General features: G+C 41.7%; 2 protein-coding genes across 6 annotated transcripts in view; one reads left to right on the forward strand and one right to left on the reverse strand.

Moving 5' to 3' along the window:
- Window positions 1-2974: 2974 nt before the first annotated feature.
- Window positions 2975-16632, reverse strand: OIP5 (Opa interacting protein 5). Of its 4 annotated transcripts, XM_025883820.2 has the most exons (5): window positions 16148-16632; window positions 15832-15898; window positions 11073-11195; window positions 8345-8426; window positions 2975-3518 (listed from the first exon to the last, which is right to left on the reverse strand). In XM_025883820.2, exons 1-5 carry the CDS (start codon window positions 16545-16547, stop codon window positions 3423-3425), a joined length of 768 nt encoding a protein of 255 aa, XP_025739605.1. In that variant the 5' UTR covers window positions 16548-16632; the 3' UTR covers window positions 2975-3422. The 4 variants fall into 4 exon arrangements, with proteins under 4 accessions (XP_025739605.1, XP_073732933.1, XP_073732931.1 ...); XM_073876832.1 differs by lacking the exon at window positions 11073-11195; XM_073876830.1 differs by lacking the exon at window positions 2975-3518 and having other exon boundaries at window positions 8144-8426.
- Window positions 16633-16714: 82 nt separating this feature from the next.
- Window positions 16715-20732, forward strand: part of NUSAP1 (nucleolar and spindle associated protein 1) — a 36407-nt gene continuing 32389 nt past the window's right edge. For both annotated transcript variants that reach the window (XM_073876833.1, XM_025883815.2), the window contains exon 1: window positions 16715-16944. In XM_073876833.1, coding sequence (XP_073732934.1) covers window positions 16840-16944 — 105 coding nt within the window. In that variant the 5' untranslated portion in view covers window positions 16715-16839. The remainder of the gene's footprint in view (window positions 16945-20732) is intronic.

The raw sequence follows: 20732 nt of genomic DNA on the forward strand, positions 1-20732 counted from the left end.
GTTTTATTCTTATGACTATGGAATTTTGAAAATAAGTTTTTTTCAACATACATACAGTGCTAAATGACACCAAACTGTAGCAAAGTAGACTTAGTATCTGTTAATATCAATCATTGATGTTTGCTAGACTTTACTCTTATACCACCTAAAGGTATCCTTTAAAATCGTTTAAAAAGTCAACTATGCATGAGACTATCAATTAGTGTAACATTTATGGAAGGCATAATATCAAAATTGTAAATGGTCATGCCCTTTGACTTTCCCACTTTCATAATCACTCCTACCAGTACAGATCTGAAAGATAGGTATATGGATCCAGTACAAGGATGGTCGGATTCTGGTGTATTCACATCACTGAGTCATGGAGGTGTTAAATGAGGTAGTTCGTGTATGGGCCAGTATGGAAAGTTGTGACATTTATTGTGTGAAAAGCAGGTTGCAGAATAATGTGTAAGATAAAACTGCCTTTATGTCTGTACATGTACATCTACATGCATAAAGATTGTATTTATTGTGCACCTAGTATGTGCTAAGCACTGCTGTAATTACATTAGATGTATCCATTAACTCAATCTTCACTACAGCCCTGTTTGGGTTTTGTTTTTGTTTGTTTGGTTTTTTTTTAAAGATTTATTTATTTATCTCTACACCCAATGCGGGGCTTGAACCCACAACCCCGAGATCAAGTTCCATGCTCTTCTGACTGAGCCAGCCAGGTACCCCTTGCTTTTTTTTTTTTTTTTAACAGAACAAGCCTTTTGAATTATTACGCCAAAAAGCTTCATTTTTTAATTTAGCTTTCTGACTCTGTTCTGCCTTGTGCCTTCACCACTTTCACAAATGATTTTCTGCTCCTCAGTAAGGAAAGCACGCTTAATCCTGTTGTGAACACACGTAGCACACCTGGAACCACCCTAGGTCCTGCTGACGTATTTCCTCGTTTTAGACCACCTCAGTAAGAACTACAGGTTTTCACAGCATGGACTTCTTGAAGTCAGCCTGTGCACACGCCACATGCGGATTTTGGGGCTTTTCCAATCTTCTTGGTATAAAGGTAAACAATTCTATTAGCAGGGATCTGGGACAGCCTAGTTTTGTTAGAGGCTGTATTGTAGGACAGCCTTCAATGGTATATCAAACGCTGGACCATTCTGAATGCCTATGGATGCTGTCGCCAGAAAAGGAAAAGCCAACCCTAGTTGTTAATCCCTATTTTACAAGAAGAGTTGAAATAAATTCATGTTCATGGCTAATAAGTATCCAAACTGCCATGTGAATCCAAATAGTTTGGCTCCAAGAGCCTGCTCACTTCCCAGCATGCTATCCTATGCCTCTCAAAGATGGAAAGGGAAGTGTACTTTGCACCCTTTATTTTTGTCTTACATCTATGTCTGATTTTTTTTTTTTTTAGATTAAGCATGTAATTTGTATTTGGGGAAAAAACTTTTTTTTTTTTTTTAAGATTTTATTTGACAGACACAGCGAGAGAGGGAACACAAGCAGGGGGAGTGGGAGAGGGAGAAGCAGGCTTCCCGCTGAGCAGGGAACCCGATGCGGGACTCGGTCCCAGGACCCTGGGATCACGACCTGAGCCGAAGGCAGACGCTTAAATGACTGAGCCACCCAGGCGCCCCTAAAAAAAAACTATTTAAAACCAGCCAGCTTAATTTGATGTTAAGTTCAAGCATTTAACTTTCCATTTAATTTTCTGCCAAATCAGCAAATCCAGAGTTTAAGGAAAATAGCTACCTAAGAACATACCCACAGACAATAAAAACCCCAGGATGATTCAATATAGTATTAATTTATTAGGTCCATTCTTTAGGAGTAGAAAGTAAGTTTTTCTGGTACTATTTGTTGCCAGAGGCTTCACCCTTATTTATGCAACTCAAAAGCATAAAGCAAACCAGAATTTTTTTTAAATGTTTTATTCATTCATGAGAGAGAGAGAGAGAGAGAGAGAGGCAGAGGTAGAGGGAGAAGCAGGCTCCCCGCCTAGCAGGGAGCCGATGTGGGACTCGATCCCAGGACCCTGGGATCATGACCTGAGCCGAAGGCAGACGCTTAACCATCTGAGCCACCCAGGTGCCCCACAAACCAGAATTTTCTTGTTTAAAATATCTTTAAAGGGAAATGGCCTTTATGCAGTATAAAGTGGAAAGAATAAGAAAATGGCTGTTAACTACATCTGAACCAAGTCCACTTTTCTATGCCCCACCACTTGGCTAGATCACGTCTGGATTGTGCTCTTGCCAGCCCCTCAGTGGTCTGCCTGCTGCCCCAATAAACCCATTCTCCACAAGACAACCGTAACGAAGTTCTACAAAAGTGAAACCGAGCCTGCCAGAGGCTACCTCCTCAAATTCTTCAAGGGCTTCCATTGTTCTTGGGATAAAAACATCCTTCAGGAGGCCAGTAAGTCCTTGCACCCTCTGGTTTCTGGCCACTGGTGCACCTCCTACACGTCTTCTAAGGGCCTCTGCACAGGTTTCCCACTCCATTCCCTAAATAACCCCTACGCTTTCAGACCAAGGCTGAAATGTCACTTCCTCAGAGCGGCCATTCCTGACCCCCAGACTAGGTCCATTACCTGCTGTATGTGCTGGTAGCTCTATGTCCCTTCTCTTCAAGATGGAGTAGTAATTTCACATGTATTCATCTGGTTATTTGAATGTCCCCCTCTAATGAGATATAAACTCTGTGCAGGTAGAGAGTGGCTTTTTGCTTTCCGCTTACCTTTTATCCTCAGAAGTTAGTATACTTCTATTAAATGAATAATATGATAAGGTACTGAGCCTATGTGGTACATAAAGCAAAACATGAAAAAACAGCATTTTGGTGAATGATGTTTATCATTCCTCTCATTATTACCCGGTTACCTCTCATTATTATTCCTCTCATTATTACCCAGTTTAGAAATGAAAAGAGAAAGACAAATTGTATATTATCCAATTAATTTATTGAGTATCACCTACAGAATATATATATATACCGTTATTTTATGTAAGAAAAAAAATGGATTCTCGGTCTTCACCATAACTGCTCCATGTAGAAATAACAGTAGTCAACATTAAATACAACTCTATTTTCATAACAACTGTGCATCTTTATATCAGACCACTCACAGGACATGGCCTCCTAATCAACCTAAATTTGCAGTAAAATATGTTTTCAGAAATAATTGATAAGCTAAAATAAGTTAAGGCAAATAGCTATAAAACCTGGACAGAAGCTTCCTTAGTTTCTCATCTTCTAGAAACAGCTTCACAACTCATTTGGAAAATCAGCCTAGAGGTAAGCATAATAAACCACAGTTCCCATCCCTTCTTGAAGCCGATCTTTCTCAAGAATTGATCAAATAGCATCTGTTGATAGAAGACAGCAATAAGGCCTGAACCTGATACTTAGGCTTTAATTCTGGATCAGTTTTCTGGCTTGGGCTGGTTGGGAGTTACTTCCTTCAGAATCTTCATCAGTGAATGTAAGTGAGTATGTGCTAACATTATCTTCTCTTTCAGCTGGGAAGAAAAATGAATAGGTATCGGTATTTTTTTTTTATTATTTATTCATTTGACAGAGAGCAAGCACAAGGAAGCAGAGCTGCAGGCAGAAGGGGAGGGAGTAGCAGGCTCCCTGCTGAGCAGAGGACCCTGGGTTCATGACATGAGCCACTCAGGTGCCCTGATATCAGGGCATCTTAAGCTTAACATTCAATTTGATGATTCTAGAAGCCACTTCAAATTTAAACTAGTGATTGAGAGATGACAATGTCTCAACACACTAAATATGCTTGTTCTATTTCTTTTTTTTTTTTTTTTTAAAGATTTTATTTATTTATTTGAGAGAGAGAGAGCACGAGAGGGAAGAGGGTCAGAGGGAGAAGCAGACTCCCGGCCGAGCAGGGAGCCCGATGTGGGACTCGATCCCGGGACTCCAGGATCATGACCTGAGCTGAAGGCAGTCGCTTAACCAACTGAGCCACCCAGGCGCCCATGCTTGTTCTATTTCTGAAAGAACTTCATGCAACAAGCCCAGAGCACAGTAAGATCTTCAAAGTTTCATATGAAAAAAGACCAGCCACTGCTGAGCATCACTGCTTCTCTGTCTCCTTCCTTCCTACCCCTTTTCACCAGGTTTAAACGCCAAGTATTGGGAAGGAAGACAGAATACGGTGGGGTAAGAAAGTTTGTGGAGAGCAGCATCAACGAGTCTTCCCCTCCTTTTCTAGTGGCAAGAATCTTTTTTCCCCTCTTTGTTCACAGTAACAAATGCCTTTTTTCAATATCCTGCTAATGGCCTTCAAAAGTAGCCCTGGTTGTTGGGTTAAGAACCTGTGTTTGTGGTAATTAGGTAATTTTCAATAGTTTTTTCACCTAAGAATAGCTAAATCAAGAACCAAACTTAATGGTATTATTAGCATACAACATGTGCTTAGTAAATAGTTATTATCATTGAATACAGAATTATGGATAACAATCTTCTGTTGAAGTCCGATTAACATTATTTCTGACATAATTTGCACCATACACAATCTTTTTTTTATCATCCAAGATAGAAGAATAATAAAATTCATCAGGAAATGCTTAAATTAAATAGGTAACTCTAGAGCCTCTTAATCTTCTTGGAGTACCCCTGGATGTGGCGATTCATTTCTGTGTTGCCTTCAAGATTTTGTTCCCTCCTCATTTTTACTATGATGTGTTGGGGTAGGTATCTCTTCTGTGTTCATCCTACTGGCTTGTTGAGGTTTTGGATATGTAAACTAATGTTTTTCATCAAATTTGGGAATTTTTCTACTATTTTTTCTTTGAATATCTTTTCTACTTCTCTACTTCTTTGGTATGTATTCCTTTTACCAAAGGATATTTAGGTATGCTGGATGGTGCCCAAGAAATGTCTTAAGCTCAGTTCACTTTCCTTCATTCTTTTTTCTTCAGATTCCATAACCTCATCAATCTGTCTCCAGTTTGCTGATTCTTTCTTTGGGCAGCTAAAATCTGTTGTTGAGCCCCTCTAGTGAATTTGTCATTTTAGGATTTCCAAGTGATTCTTTTTTATAATTTCTAACTCTAAGGACATCCTCTGTTTGATGAGATATTGTCATACCTTCCTTGACTTCTTTAAGCAGTTTCCTTTAGTTTTTTGGACCTATTTATAATAGCTGCTTTGAAGGCTTTGTCTGCTAAGTCCAACATCTGGACCCTTTCACAGGCAGTTATAGATGCCTGCTTTTTATCCCATGTACGGGTCATACTTTCGTGTTTTCTAATTTTTTTGTTGCAAACTAGACATTTATTTGTAAAAAAAAAAAATTTTTTTTTTTTTTACGATTTTAAGTAACCAACATGGGACTCAAGCCCACAAGCCCAAGATCAAGAGTCACACATCCACCGACGGAGCCAGCCAGGCACCCCACAAATTGGACATTTTAAATAATATAGCAACTCTGGATACTAAACATCCACTCCTCAGCTTATTGCTGTCCACTTATCTGTTTTAGTGAGCTGGCGAGACTATTTCACTGATACCTCTTTGCCCCACCATATGAGAGTCCGCTGTCAGTCCTCAGAGAACCCAGCCTTGAGTGTGTGCAGTCACCTGGAAGGACAGTGATTTCAGCCGGTTCTCTTTCAGCGTTTCCCTGATCTTTGTGTCAAGTGTCAAGCTGTTCAAGCTGTTCGCCTTCACTAATTGCTGGGCTGATTGCTCTACAGGTTTTGACAATGCCCTGGGACATAAATTGCTCAACAGTCTAATCCAATTAAATTCAGGACCCCTCCCCCTACTTGTAGGGGTCATCTTGCTGGTAGCCAGTCTTTTTGTTGTTGTTCTGATGCCAGGAGGGCTCTTCTTAGCTGTCTGTTCCCTGATTCTGTCTGGTAACCTTCAAATGAATCTATGGCTTAGCTTGTTGCTCTCATGGAACTACCAGCTTCCTCTTAATTGCTTACCTCAAAATCTCCACTGTTTTGGGCAGCAGTTCCCTTGTGTGGCAGGGGGAGGGGGCAGTTTTTTACAATCTGCCTCTTAGCCTGGCTCCTCCCAACCTAGGGGCCAGTGTCTCTTGGAATGACACCCTTGCTTTACAAGCAGAGTGCTGGGTATAGGTGCCAGCTTCTGTTCTTGGCTTACCTCCGCCATGTGAGACCTCTAGCCTACATGCAAGCGGGGGCAAGGGTGAATGGGCTCCTAGTCCTTAGCTTGCTGTGCCGGTGGTAGAACTGGCACCTACAAGTGGACGTTTTTGACTGGAATAGAGCTTCTGATGAGAAATCCTGATAGCCTGCCCCTCCTGTGAAGATATCACAGCCCTCAACTGGGAGCTAAGGCAAAAAACGATCCCTGTGTTCTTGGCTACAGCTGCCCAGAGCCTCCCTTCCTCTGTGGTAGAGAGGCATGAGACAGAGGGAGCAGGCTCAAATGCCACCGGGCTTCACTGTTCTTATAGAAGTTTTGCAGGTTTTCTTTTTTTTTCTTTTTTTTTTTTTAATATTTTATTTATTTATTTGAGAGAGAGAGAGAACGAGAGATAGCACGAGAAGGAAGAGGGTCAGAGGGAGAAGCAGACTCCCTGCTGAGCAGGGAGCCCGATGCGGGACCCGATCCCGGGACTCCAGGATCATGACCCGAGCCGAAGGCAGTCGCTTAACCAACTGAGCCACCCAGGCGCCCAGTTTTGCAGGTTTTCTTAAATAAATGTCTCCTCATTTGCTTTATGCCTTGAGAAAAATTTCTTACCAACTTAAAATGGTTGTTTCCTTTGTAATTTTATTCAGTTATAGCAGTTTTGCTGGGGTGGGCGGGGGGGCGGTCGGTCCATGGAGTTCCTCAGGCTGCCATTCTAGAAGTTATCTCCCATACCAATGAATAGTTACTGACCCCTCTCATCAACTTGGTTGCTTAGAGCGAAGGTTGGCTCCCTGTGACTGCAGTATACCCTGCTGCCCATTTATGTAAATTAAGTTTTACTGCAACACAGCCACACCCATTTGTTTATATATTTGTCCAAGGCTGCTTCTGTGCTACAATGGCAGAGTTGAGTGCTTGAGAATGAATGGTCACAAAGCTTAAAATATTTGTCATCTGGTCCTTTGTAGAAAAAGTTTGCCAACACCTGGCTTGGAACATGGCTATGCAAAACAACATCCCCCAAAATCACTCTTCCCCTGTCCTAAAAGATACTTAAACTTTGGAAAATAAATGCCATTGGTTATAAAATGTATAACGAGCAAGGAATAAACTATTAACAATACTAAAAACAAAATGAACAATAAATTCTAAGGTGGTTCTTCTGCGGGTAGTGAAGTTTTAGCCAAATTTCCACTCAGAGTCAGTAAGCTACCAAAACAAAGTTGCTTTCTTCAACTTCAAAACTATCAACCACTAGGAAAATCCATTTGATAAGAATTCCTAAATGATCATTTCACCACTTTCCTGAGACATCTAAACATGAAGTGCTTACAGAAAGGACAGATCTGGGGCACCTGGCTGGCTCGTTTGGAGGAGCCTATGACTCTTGATTCAGAGTTGTAGGTTCAAGCCCCACATTGGGTGTAGAGATTATTTAAAAATAAAATCTTTAAAAAAGAGAGAAAAAAAGAAAGGATGGACAGATCTAAGAAAGATGATGGTGTCCATTCCCAGCACAAAGGGGATAGTAGAGGAAATCCAGGAGCTAAACAGCTTTCTTCCTCCTCTTGAACTGGACCTTACAATATCTGGCTTTGTGTCACAAATTCAATAAGGAATGCTAAACCAGGAATACAGGATTATGGGAGTATTACACCATTTTATCACCACCAAATTCATTGGAATAAACTGCCAGGAGTTGTCCATACAGGCATACTTCATTTTATTGTGCTTTGCTCCATTACACTTCAGAGATACTGTATTTTCTACAAAGTGAAGGTTTGTGGCAACCCTGGGTGAGAAAGTCTGTTGGCATCATTTTTCCAACAGCATTTGCTCACTCCATGGCTCTGTCTCATTTTGGTAACTCTCAGAATATTTCAAACTTTTCATTATTATTATATTTATTAGGGTGATCTGTGATCAACAGTTACAACTCCCTGAAAGTTCAGATGATGGTTAGCATTTTTAGCAATAAAGTATTTTTTAATTAAGTTATGTACATTGTTTTTTTTTAGACATAATGCTGTAACACACTTAGTAGACTACAGTATAGCATAAACATAACTTTTATATGCACTGGGAAACCAAAATAATAATTTGACTTGCTTTTTATTATGGTATTTGTTTTACTGTGGTGGTCTGGAACTGAACCCACAACATCTCTGAGGTATGCCTGTATTACAGGAAACATACAACCATCATGAAATTTTACCTCTGCAACTTTTTCTGGTAGAGACAGGTTGTGAATATCCATCTCAGAGGCATTTACTATGGCTTTTGTTTTTAACAGATAGCTGGATAGAAAATATACAGAGAAAATATTAGTATCATCCTACAGATAAGATTATCAATGAACGAAACTTGACCTCTAAAGCAATGTGAGGCAAAGACAGCCTCCTTACAGACTTTCATTTCAACATTCATATTGTATTTTGTAGGGAAAACACATTCTCAATTAAGAAATCACCAGAGACTCTGTGCCTCATCTCACCCCTTACCAGCCAGGAAGACAGGAGACAAAATTATCCCATGACAAATTAAAACACATAAACCAGGTCGTACAAATAACTAAATCACAAAGCAATCAGAAGAAAAGTTATCATATGGTGACAAATGTGGTTGGTTGCCTACCAACTAGTCATTCCTAACTTCTTTCTTGTTAACAGAACCCATATTTTGCTTTGTTTTGTTTTAAAAGATTTTATTTATTCATGAGAGACAGAAAGAGAGGCAGAGGGAGAAGCAGGCTCCCCGCTGAGCAGGGAGCCCTACGTGGGGCTCAATCCCAGGACCCTGGGATCATGACCTGAGCCGAAGGCAGACGCTTAAGTGACTGAACCACCCAGGCGCCCAAGAATCCAGATTTTGTTTAGGACAGGAGTATGCTCAATCCTAGATGAATCAGAACTGTGCTAAGCCAAGTGTGGCAATCTTATTCCCTCCTCTCACATATTTGCTTTCCCACCTTAAGGCAATCATGTGACATAGTTCTGGCCAATAATAAGGACGCTTTTGATGATAAAATGAGACCATTCCCTGTGTTCCCACTTCCCATATCCTTCTCCTTCTGGTTGGGGATGCTACTGTCTATATATGTAATGCTTATAATTGCAGGAGCATCCAAGAGGAAAAGGCCAAGAGAAACAGAGATGATGATCCAGAGCCCTATTGTGGCTGAACCACTGGAGGACTCCTGGAGCAGCCAATTACCCCACTCCTTACTTGTTAAAGCCACTGTCAGGTTTTCTTTTACTCACAACCAAATTCATTCTGATACACACAGACATAGATTATTATCTTCCCAGACTCATGCTACCTATACTTGCCTAATTTCTACTTAATCAAAAAGAATATACTGACCTTTGAGTCCCAACTCCTCATTTTAAAGATTAAGAAATTACTTAAAATCCTATTATACTTTAAAAATTTATATCAAAAAATTTTTTTACAAAAAACTTAACTTCCCTAAGCAAAAATTCAATTACAGCTCAGCTGGAACAACTACTTTTAACTGTTTTTAAAGAAGATTTGAGGTTACTAATAGCACACATTTACAAACACTTTTCCCCCCTCTTTAAACTTAATTCTAGATAGAAATTATTTAAGAAGCGGGGCACCTGGATGGCTCAGTTAAGCGTCCTTCTTCAGCTCATGATCCCAGGGTCCTGGGACCAAGCCCCAAATTGGGCTCCCTGCTCAGCGGCGAGCCTGCTTCTCCCTCTCCCTGCTGCTCTGCCTACTTGTGTTCTCTCTATCAAATAAATAAAATCTTAAAAAAATATATTTAGGAAGAAATTAGAAATTGAAAGTAAATTATAAATCCATCTCAAGTATATATTTCCTGTTGAAAATCTGCAGTGAAGAAAGAAAAAAAGAAAATTTGCAGTGAAGAACAAATAGTATACCTAATGCATTTTGAATTACCTCATGAATGAAGGACGAGCTTTACTTATGAGTTTTATTATTTTGTCATATATAGCTCAGCTAGAAACACCGATCTAAGCACATTGAATGAGAAAAAGGAAACTTTGTTTAATGAAACAAAAATAAGCTTTGGAGTTAAGACAGATTAAAATAGCTCCTCCATCCTCTGTGAGTCCCAGTTTTCTTCTGTTAAGAACTCAGTGAGATAAGCATAACGCCTGGCACAAACTAGGTCATCAATGGCTGTTTTTGTTTTTTTGTTTTTAATGGTCAAGACTATGATAGATGTTTCAGTTTGTTATAATAAACAAAAAAAGCTTAAGTGACAGTAGTATTAGGAAGATAAATATTCAAAGTACTACATAAGAAGGAACAACAAGTATGGTACTTTGATTCTATGAGGCCACATGGTCATTATTTTTTACTTTTCTTTGGGTATCTATCTGCTTCATTCTTTTTTGCAGACAAGATTTCACCATATCTATATGCGTAACAGAAAATACCTACCTTAAACCTAGATCTTTTATTTCCCAACTTCAGCACCAGTACCATCTACAAATGACTAGTGTCTCTGGGTCCTTATTTCAAATTCCTAGACTAGGAATTTGGCTTAGCTTAGGTCAGGTATTCATTCTTGATCCTATCACCTGGGAGTGGTATCACATATGACAAAAAAAACATGGCCACAAGGTCCCACTCTAAAGGGAAAGAAAACGGGCTGGGCATAAACCCAGTAAGTGTCTATTACAACATTATTTTGCAAAAAGCTTACCTTCCAGAAGTTTCTGTAAAAAAGAATATCCTCTCATCTATTCCATGGTAAGCTTATTAAGACATGGTATGATTATAAGACTTCTAAAATGAGCATAATGTTATGAAATTATATTTTGGTCCCACTGCCCATCTTTTTGTGTAAGAGACAGTGCCTTGCTGTAGCATTTTCTTTGGTACAAACGTTCTGCCTTTTCTGGAAGCTCTTTTAAAATGTATTTGATAAATATCTTAAGTCTACTCACCACACCATTTTGTCACTGGAAAGGCAAAAGTGACCTCTCAAGGCAGCCAGGGCAGCATGGGTAGAATACAAATGGAAACCAATGGGAATCTCACAGGAAGTACAGAATAAAAGGTTGTAAGTGCTGGCATGAAAAATAGAATATGGGTAAGAAAATCAGAGAAGAAATATAAAATAACCAGTCTCTGGAACCAGTTCTCCTAAAAACTGCTATAATAGGACTGAGACTGAAGAAATGACATATTCAAGAAAGATTAACTCAGCTTTTAATATAATTACATCCTAGATTATTATGGATGTACCATTGTCACTTATAGAATAATTTACATTTGAAAAGCAGAAAAATCATACTAAAATCAGATTAACATTTTAACATATAAAACTACACATGACCTGGGGCAAATGGGTGCCTCAGTCGTTAAGCATCTGCCTTCAGCTCAGGTCATGATCCCAGGGTCCTGGGATTGAGCCCCACATCGGGCTCCCTGCTCGGCGGGAAGCCTGCTTCTCCCTCTCCCACTCCCCCTGCTTGTGTTCCCTCTCCCGCTGTCTCTCCCTCTGTGTCAAATAAATAAATAAAATCTTTAAAAAAAAAAAAAAACCTACACATGACCATATAAATTAGCTACCATTAAACCAATTTCTAGCTTAAGAAAAATAATCAACTTGATTGGGATTTAACAAGCAATTTATTAATAGAACTCAAATCAGGATTTTTCTTTTGCAAATATAATAAAAAATTAACTTAAAAAAAATACCCAGACAAAATGCCAAAAGAGAAAAAAAGAAAAGAAATCCTATTACCCTAGCAAGCCATCTATTTTTTCTTTTATCCTCTGAAAGATTACTGGATGAGGAAACAGGTAATGATTCTAGTAATACCACTTGGGTAAGTCACTCACCATATCTGCTGATACATAAGACATCCAAATGCTACAAAGAAATGTTTTCTGTTTTTTTAAGATTTTATTTATTTATCAGAGAGAGAGAGAAAGAGAGCACAAACAGGGGGAGCGGCAGGCAAAGGCAGAGGGAGAAGCAGGCTCCCTGCTGAGCAGGAAGCCCAGGACTCTGAGATCATGACCTGAGCCAAAGGCATCTGCTTAACTGACTGGGCCACCCAGGCATCCCGAATACTACAAAGAAAACAAAATTTTTTTTAAGATTTTATTTATTTGACAGAGAGAGACACAGCGAGAGAGGGAACACAAGCAGGGGGAGTGGGAGAGGGAGAAGCAGGCTTCCCGCCGAGCAGGGAGCCCGATGTGGGGCTCGATCCCAGGACCCTGGAATCATGACCTGAGCCAAAGGCAGACGCTTAACGACTAAGCCACCCAGGCGCCCCCATAAAGAAATGTTTTAAGAAAAAAATTATGTTTCATCAGGTATATACTGAAAACTATTTATTTATTTAAGAACTCTCTACACGCACCATGGGGCTCAAACTGATGATCCCGAGATCAAGAGTTGTATGCTCTTCCAACTGTGCCAGACAGGCACCTCCTGAAAACAGTTTTAAAGTGGTTTGGTAAGGGAAAAAAGTATTTGTTTAAATATACTATGCAGTAAAACTGCATCAATAGAGTATAAAAATCATATGACTACAGAGAAAAAGATTCATGTCAGTGTATACTAAAAAAGACCAAGCAATACAGTATCCCAATTCATTGGTAAATTAAGTCCCACACCACACATGTAGTACTGTATTTTTGTGAATACAGTAACCAAAAAGCAAGCCATGAAATAAACTGCATTAATTTGAATTAATTCCTATGTAGGAATTAATGGTATCAGACAAAGCACAGTACCTATAGAAAAATGTCTGATAGATACTAATTTATGGCACAGGGCAAAAATGTGCTTATGTGTGCAATATAAAATATTTCACTGAATATTAGTCCGCTAATGGCTCAAGTCCTTCAAAAATGAAGGTTTGCATTACCACACCAGGAAAAGAACTCTGACCAGCTGAGTGCTTGCTGAAAGCAAAAGGGGATACAGATGGGTAGTGGAAGAAGGTAGTTACAAATACAGCTATGACCAAGTGACCAGTTACAGAAATGAGAACTGTAATTGTCATGAGTATTTCCTCTGTACTTTGTTATGAGTAAGTTTGTGTGTCTAAGTGTTTATCTCTGTTCTTCTCTTATTCCATTATACAAGATCATACTTTATATCATACTACTATATCAAACTATATCATTCTATTTAAGTATTACTAGTTTTATATCACAGTATTTAAATTACAAGAGATCAAAGAGAAATGCAAACGTCATTTAAGGACTTTAACTTCCTTTTCCAGAGAAGGGGTTAGTGTGTTTTCAACTGTATGCATGATAGTTGTAACATGTTAGAGGGGCGTCTGGGTGGCTCAGTCGTTGGGTGTCTGCCTTCAGCTCAGGTCATGATCCCAGGGTCCTGGGATGGAGCCCCACATCCGGCTCCCTGCTCGGCGGGAAGCCTGCTTCTCCCTCTCCCACTCCCCCTGCTTGTGTTCCCTCTCTCGCTGTGTCTCTCTCTGTCAAATAAATAAAATCTTAAAAAAAAAAAGTTAGAATTATGACTTTGTTATTGTCTTTATTTGGAGATTAAGTATGGTTTTAAGAGATGCATGTGGGTGCCAAGTTAACAAGTGATGGTTAAATTTTATGGTCCACTTGACTAGGCCACATGGCACCCAGTTATCAGGTCAAACATTATTCTGAATGTGTTTGTGAGAGAGTTTTTGAATGACATTAACACTTGAATCAGTAGACTGAGTAAAGCAGATTGTCCTCCCCATTTGGGTACCCGCATCTAATCAGCTGAAGGTCTTAACAGAATGAAAAGGCTGACCCTGTCAGGAATAAAGGGAAACTCCTCTTGCCTGACTGCTTTAAGCTGAGACATTGTTGTTTACCCCCTGCCTTTGAACTTGAACTGAAATGTAGGCTCTTCTTTGGTCTACAGCCTTCTGGCTTTTGGATTGGATCTTACACTTTGGCTCTCCTGGTTCTAGGCTTGTGGCCTTTGACTAGATCTAAACCACTGGCTCTGCTGTGTCTCCAGCTTGCCAACTACAGCTCTTGGGACTTCTCACCCTCTATAATCACATGAACCATTTCCTGATAAATCTCTTCCTGCCAAGTCCCATGGCTCCCCTGATGCTAAAAGTACACAAATACTTGGGAATTTCCCTCCAGTGTTTTAGAAACCATCTAGATCAGTACTGTCCAGTTGAGATGTAATGTGAGCTATATAAGTAATTTAAAGTTTTCTGTCATGTTAAAAATAAATTCAAGGGGCGCCTGGGTGGCTCAGTCGTTAAGTGTCTGCCTTCGGCTCAGGTCATGATCCCAGGGTCCTGGGTTTGAGCCCCATGTCGTCCAGCTCCCTGCTCTGCGGGAAGCCTGCTTCTCCCTCCCCGACTCCCCGTTTGTGTTCCCTCTGTCATTGTGTGTCTCTCTCTCAAAAATAAATAAATAAAATCTTTAAAAAAAAATATCAGGGGCACCTGGGTGGCTCAGTCGTTAAGCGTCTGCCTTCAGCTTGGGTCATGATCCCAGGGTCCTGGGACCAAGCGCCACATCGGACCTTCCTGCTCTGTGGGAAGCCTGCTTCTCCCTCTACCAGTCCCCCTTGTGTTCCCTCTCTTGCTATGTCTCTCTGTCAAATAAATAAATAAAATCTTAAAAAAAAAATAAAAAATAACTTCAAAACGAACAGGCGAAATTAGTTTTAATACATTTTACACTACCCAATATATCAAAAATATCAATCAGCATGTAATCAATATTTTTAAACTATTAATTTTTTTGTATCAAGTCTCCAAAATCCAGTGTGTATTTTGCACTCACAGTATTTCTCAATTCAGGATGGCCACATTTTAAGTGCTCAACAGCTACATGTGGCTAATGGTTACAGTATTGGACAGCATGTGTCTAGATGTCTTATCCTATTCTAAGAAAGATACTTGTAGAGCTTATGCTTCTGGGCCCAAATAACCCAGTTCCAAGCAAATCACTACTCTCTTCTTCCCTGTTCTCTTCCGGTGGAAAGCGGACACTCTGGTAAGGATAGCTAGGGTCTTTCAGTTGGGAAAGAGGAACTGCAAAACTCTTTCTGGTTACTGAGTAAAGCAACTAAGAATTCCTATACCTTATTTAACCCTAAAACTGTGGTCAGAATGAATTGTTTTGATGTAAAAGCCAACGCTCAAAATTAGGGAGACCTGTAAAATCATTGAGCACTTCGTTGTCACTTGTAGATCACAGCACAGAAAGATGCAGTTTACCCCCCAGTATTCAAGTCCTTAACATTGAACTTGTGTTCTTCCCCAGGTTCCCTAGGTTACAGAAGAAATAGTCCTACCATGGCTTATTACAAACTCCAAGTAAAATGCAAATTTAAAAGTCCTAGTTATCTCAAAGGATTGTAGTTTATATGGATTCTCACTATACACCAAAAGGTACCCTTCTGTCTTTTCCCATACCAGACATAACCGTCTTAGCCTCACTTCGCTTGCACAAGCCACTAGAGATGTGGCCCTCAGAAAGATCTTAAAATCTACACACAAATACACCTTTCCGTTTCATTAATACATCAAGTTCCTACAAGTCTCAAACAGGTAAAAGAAACATCCTTCAAATACACTGTAAGGACTGAATAAACTTCTAGCGCAGGTAAGAACAAACCATTTTCACCTTGTGCATGTCGGTTCTACGCTCCTCAATCTTACTAAGTGAGGGACTAGAAACCAGTCGAGAACTCCCAGTACATACCTGCCTTTGAGCGAACCATCAATGCCAACTAGGAAGGGAGCTTCCAAAACCACGTTATTTGTGACTCCTAGGAAGACAAACACGGGTCAGGAGTAGTAGCTGTGAAGCTTTGGAAGGGAAAACCTACCCGCTACAGATAGACTACATCATAGCCACAAAAATCATGAAAAGTTGCCCCCACCCCTGGCAAAGGGGTTAATTTCCTTCTAAATCTTCACCCGGTCTTTTTCACCACCCGCTCTCGACCATCCCCTGAGAAAGAAGGAGCCCCCTCTCTGGCCCTCCTCCGCCTTCCTCAGACTCCGCCCCCACTCACTGGAGAAGACCAAGGCTCCGAGGGACCGCGACAGGTCCCAGGCGAGGTGCACAGAGTCAGCGAGCACGGCGTAGCACTGTGCGCATTGGAACACGGCGCACCTCTCCGGCTGCAGCCACGACGGCAACCGCGGGCTAGATGGCAGCTCCTCCGTCCCCAGGCCTGTGGGGCCAAGCGGCGAGGACCCGTTCACTACCTGCGTGTCCCACTCCATAGAAGTCGTACAAGAGTGTTTGTCAATTGTCTTCTTAGCGCCATCACAAAAATCATCCCGTGGAAGCTTTGCATATCGCGAACGATGCCGCCGCGGCCGAGCCGCCATCTTCCTGCAGCCCGCGCCTCCGTTTCGAACACGCACCTGGCCCCGCCCAAGCACGGTTCCTGCATCCTCATTGGACATCGTGAGTGGGGAGGGGCGGCTCTGCCCCACCACTCGGCCTGGACACGCCCTTCGGCGCCAAAGTGGTGTTGAGGGGTGAGGGGAAAACAAGCGTCTGAGGGGTGGAGAATTTTGGTTTCTATTGGCCAACGCCAGGAAACCCCGCCTTCAGGGCATTTTTAACCAATAGAAGTGGAGCATTTTCAATTTAAACTCTCTATAAAATTCGGTTTAACCAACGCTTACAGTGGCGCCAGAGTTTTCGAACTTCGCTGCCGACCCTGGAGTACGCGTCCTCTGCGTGGTCGCCTGGATGCAGCTTGCCATGGCCGTACCCTCCCTTGAGGAGCTGGACTCCTTCAAGTACAGCGACCTGCAGAACTTAGCCAAGAATCTGGGCCTCCGAGCTAACCTGAGGGTACGGAGCCGGTAGCGGGCAGGGCAGGGTGAGCGGCCTGCGGTAGACTTGGTGGGAAGGGACCGAACGGGAATCCCGGCGACTGAGCCACCTGTCCCTCCAACTATGCAAAAAACAGAAAGGGCGCCATAGCGTTCACCTTATTTTGGGGCTGATTTTGGGGGGGCTCACATAGGCCTTGACTTCAGAAGGGTTTGTTCGGCTTGATGTCATTGGAAGTACTCTGGAATTAATTTAGGAAATGCAGGGCCAGAAAACTCAGGGATGCCGTGTCTAATTCAGGTTGTTAGGCAGTCGCGGAAATAATTGCCTTGGCTTCTGGAAAATTCGAAACTAACAATTCTGTGAATTGTAAATGTGCCCCAAATCTCTTAATACTTTATTGGAGGACCTGGAAAAAAAGGATGACTTTTAGAGGACAACCCCATGGACAAATTTTTATAATTCAGTCCTGACCTAGAATGATTGTTCATTTATAATTACCATTGTGGTAGTGTTCTGTTTCAAAACCTGTAAGGTCTTTGACTACGAGGCTGCAAAACGATAAGGGGAAAAGGTGGGGATTCAGTTTGGGACCGGGGTTTATATATTCTTTAGTGGACTTTTCCCACAAAATACTTACTGGTACTCTGTAGGGTGTGGTATTTACACAGTGAATGCCTAAATCAGGCATTACAAGTGTTTTTAAGGGAGTTAAAATTATCAGTGCCCAGGTACCTGTTAGGGCTTAATAGTAAAGGAGTGTATTCGGAGATACTTCTGAGCTACTACTTCATAAACAAAGCTTTAATTCCTTAGCTGAAATCCATCGCTTAAGCTTTTTGCAGTCTGGTTGGAATCTTACCCAAGACAGCATAGCATCCGGCCTGTGCTGGTCCCTGTACACCTGGCACCTTAGTCCATCTTTCTGCCTTTGCTAATTTTGACCCTTTGGCCTCAGATTCCCTTCTCTCTCCCTCTTCTTTATTTGCATTAATAATTCCCACCTGCTCTTCAGAGTCCAACAGAAGTATCACTGACTTGGCTCTTCATTTCCTCCTCTTTGGTCCCTTGGCCACGGGTCTGCCACCCCAGTAATCCCAGGAGCCCTATGTGCTTTTTAAAGCAGTTTAATTTCAGGTACTCTCTTTGAGCGCTTGCAGGCTTTCACCTTGCACTCTGGTTATTTGTGTATTACATTATCCTTTCCACTACAAGTTAAGTTCCTTGAACAAGAATCTCATCTATGCTCCTTGGAAGGTCTTTATAACACTAAGTGCAGTACATTTTATTGGGAGATGATGAATTATTCTCAGTCACTTGTTGGCAGTGCTTAGAATAATGCTCCAGACGGTGGCAGGACAGTTACAGTGGAGGCTTCCTGATTTCAATGCTCTGGATAACATTAACACCCTACAATCATTTGGGTCTCTGAAGAGCTACTGCAACGGAGATCTTTTCCTAAAAGCCCCACCTGTTGTTCTCTTGAGTGACCTGATCTGGGATCTGGGTTAGCCAATTTACCCCCCGCTTTCATAGAGTCGAATAGTGCAGTATTTCTGGGCACTACACACCCCTTACCTATCTGGCACAGTCTCCGGCACACGGTAGGTGTCAGTACTTATTTAGAGGTACTATTTTCCAGACAAAGGTGACCGCGTAAGGCTTTATTATAAGCAACTACAGAAAGACAGTTTTGAGACAATTAAAGGAAATTAAACTTGAACTAGTTATTAAATTAAGGTATTGTTAATTTTGTTGGGTATAAGAATGGGGTTGCTGTTATTCCCCCACCCCCCACCTTTTTTCTGTACCCAACCAACTGGCCCTGCCTGGAGAAAATTACCTAACCTTGTTGACTGAACTTATATTTATGACCATAAATTGTAAAATGAGCATTTGATCCCCGGATGCTTCCTTAGTAGTCATTAACTTTCCCATTTTTGAGGACACTTATTTCCTATGTTGCCTCAAATTGGCTCCCTTCCCTCACTTGATGACTTTTGCTCATAGGTCACTGGAAAAATAGATGGAGTCGGCAGAGCATTACCTCATCTTTCCACCATCGAACCCTCAGGCTATCTCACATCTGTCCCTTTACACTTTACCTTCTCCTAAGGGCAGCCTTGCGGGTGGTGCCGGTGGATCCTTGTTCCCGCCTCCAGGGCCACACGCCTGCAATTAGCTCCACTCCTCCAGCAGTTGCTCCCACTCGGCAGGCTCATTTCCATAATGGAGGCAATCAAGTCTTCCTGTTCCGCATCTTAAAAAAACACAACAACAACAACAAAACCTCTCCTGACCACTTGTCCTTCATCTTCTGCTCAGTTTCTCTGTTCTTTCTCCCTGAAATTGAGCTTACCAAGGCCACCAGGCTCTGCATCTTCCAAAGCTTGTAGTACATCTCTCTCCAACCCTGCTATTCGGCAGGATTGAATCCTCCTTTTTGCTCAGACCACTTTCACCACTTTTCACTCCTGAAATCTGACCTCTGTTTACCATCACCAGTGTTGCAGACCCGGGCCACAGCCTGTCTGCTGCTCTCCCGCCTTCACTCTGGCCTCGCGGTAGTTATTCTCCTGTAATCAAGGCAATATTTGAAACTTAGAAGGCACCACTTTTTCCGCTCAGTGCCCTCCATTGACTTGCCTCACACCTAAAATAAAATCCAGACTCCTGCAAATGTAATGTGAGGAACTTGGTTTGATCCTGATTTGGAGGGAAATTTTTTAAAAAAAGAAAACAGCTAAAAATTGAGGCAATTGAGGAAATTTGATTGTGGGCTACATATCAAAGGATATTAGGAAATTAATATTTTTCCTAGGTATGATAATGCATTAGAGGTTATGTAGAATAGCTCCTTATTTTTAGAAGATGTGGCTGATGTATTTAGTGGGAAAGTATTGTGTTGGCTAGAACTTACCTTCGAATAGGTTGGCGAGAAACATGTAACTAGAGCAAATATGAGACTATTAATGACTGCTGAATCTAGGTAGGGAGGATGAGAGTGTTTATTAATACTATTTCAACTTTTCTATGGACATGACTTTTTTTTATTTGGGGCGCCTGGGTGGCTCAGTTGGTTTAAGCGTCTGCCTTCAGCTCAGGTCATGATCCCAGGGTCCTGGGATTGAGCCCCGAGTCAGACTCCCTGCTCAGTGGGGAGTCTGCTTCTCCCTCTCTGCTGTTGCTCAGGTGCTCTTGTGCTCTCTCTTATCTCTCACTCTCTGAAATAAATCTTAAAAAAAATTTTTTTTTAATTTATTCATTTGAGACAGAGAGAGCGTGAACAGGGGAGAGGGACAGAGCGGGAGAGAGAATCAGGCTCCCTGATGAGCAGAGAGCCCGATGCAGGGTTCAATCCCAGGACTCTGGGATCATGACCTGAGCCACCCACATGCCCCTGGACTTGACTTTTTTTTTTTTTTTAAAGATTTTATTTATTTGACAGAGAGAGACACCGTGAGAGAGGGAACACAAGCAGGGGGAGTGGGAGAGGGAGAAGCAGGCTTCCCGCCGAGCAGGGAGCCGGATGCAGGGCTCGATCCCAGGACCCTGGGATCATAACCTGAGCTGAAGGCAGACACTTAACGACTGAGCCACCCAGGCGCCCCTGGACTTGACATTTTATTAATAAAAAGTTATAAGCAAGGACGCCGGGTGGCCCGATCAGTTAAGCATGCACCTCTTGGTTTCGGCTCAGGTCATGGTCTCAGGATCAGGAGATCGAGCCCTGCATCAGGCTCCAAGCTCAGCAAAGATTCTGCCTAAGTTTCCCTCCCCCTCTCCCCCTCTCCCCCTCTCCCCCT

The sequence above is a fragment of the Callorhinus ursinus genome, unplaced genomic scaffold (genome assembly GCF_003265705.2).
Source record: "Callorhinus ursinus isolate GAN/ISIS: 27379988/994484 unplaced genomic scaffold, GSC_fseal_2.0 scaffold25, whole genome shotgun sequence".
Classification (NCBI taxonomy): domain Eukaryota; kingdom Metazoa; phylum Chordata; class Mammalia; order Carnivora; family Otariidae; genus Callorhinus; species Callorhinus ursinus.

Excerpts from the sequence above, each read along its gene's own strand:
- OIP5 (XM_073876830.1), bottom strand. The coding sequence starts at position 16,547 with ATGTCCAATGAGGATGCAGGAACCGTGCTTGGGCGGGGCCAGGTGCGT. Across the intron at positions 15,899-16,147 it reads CGGAGCCTTGGTCTTCTCCA|GAGTCACAAATAACGTGGTT; the intron begins GTGAGTGGGGGC and ends TTGTCTTCCTAG. Across the intron at positions 8,427-11,072 it reads TCCAGTGACAAAATGGTGTG|CTATCTGTTAAAAACAAAAG; the intron begins GTGAGTAGACTT and ends TTTTCTATCCAG.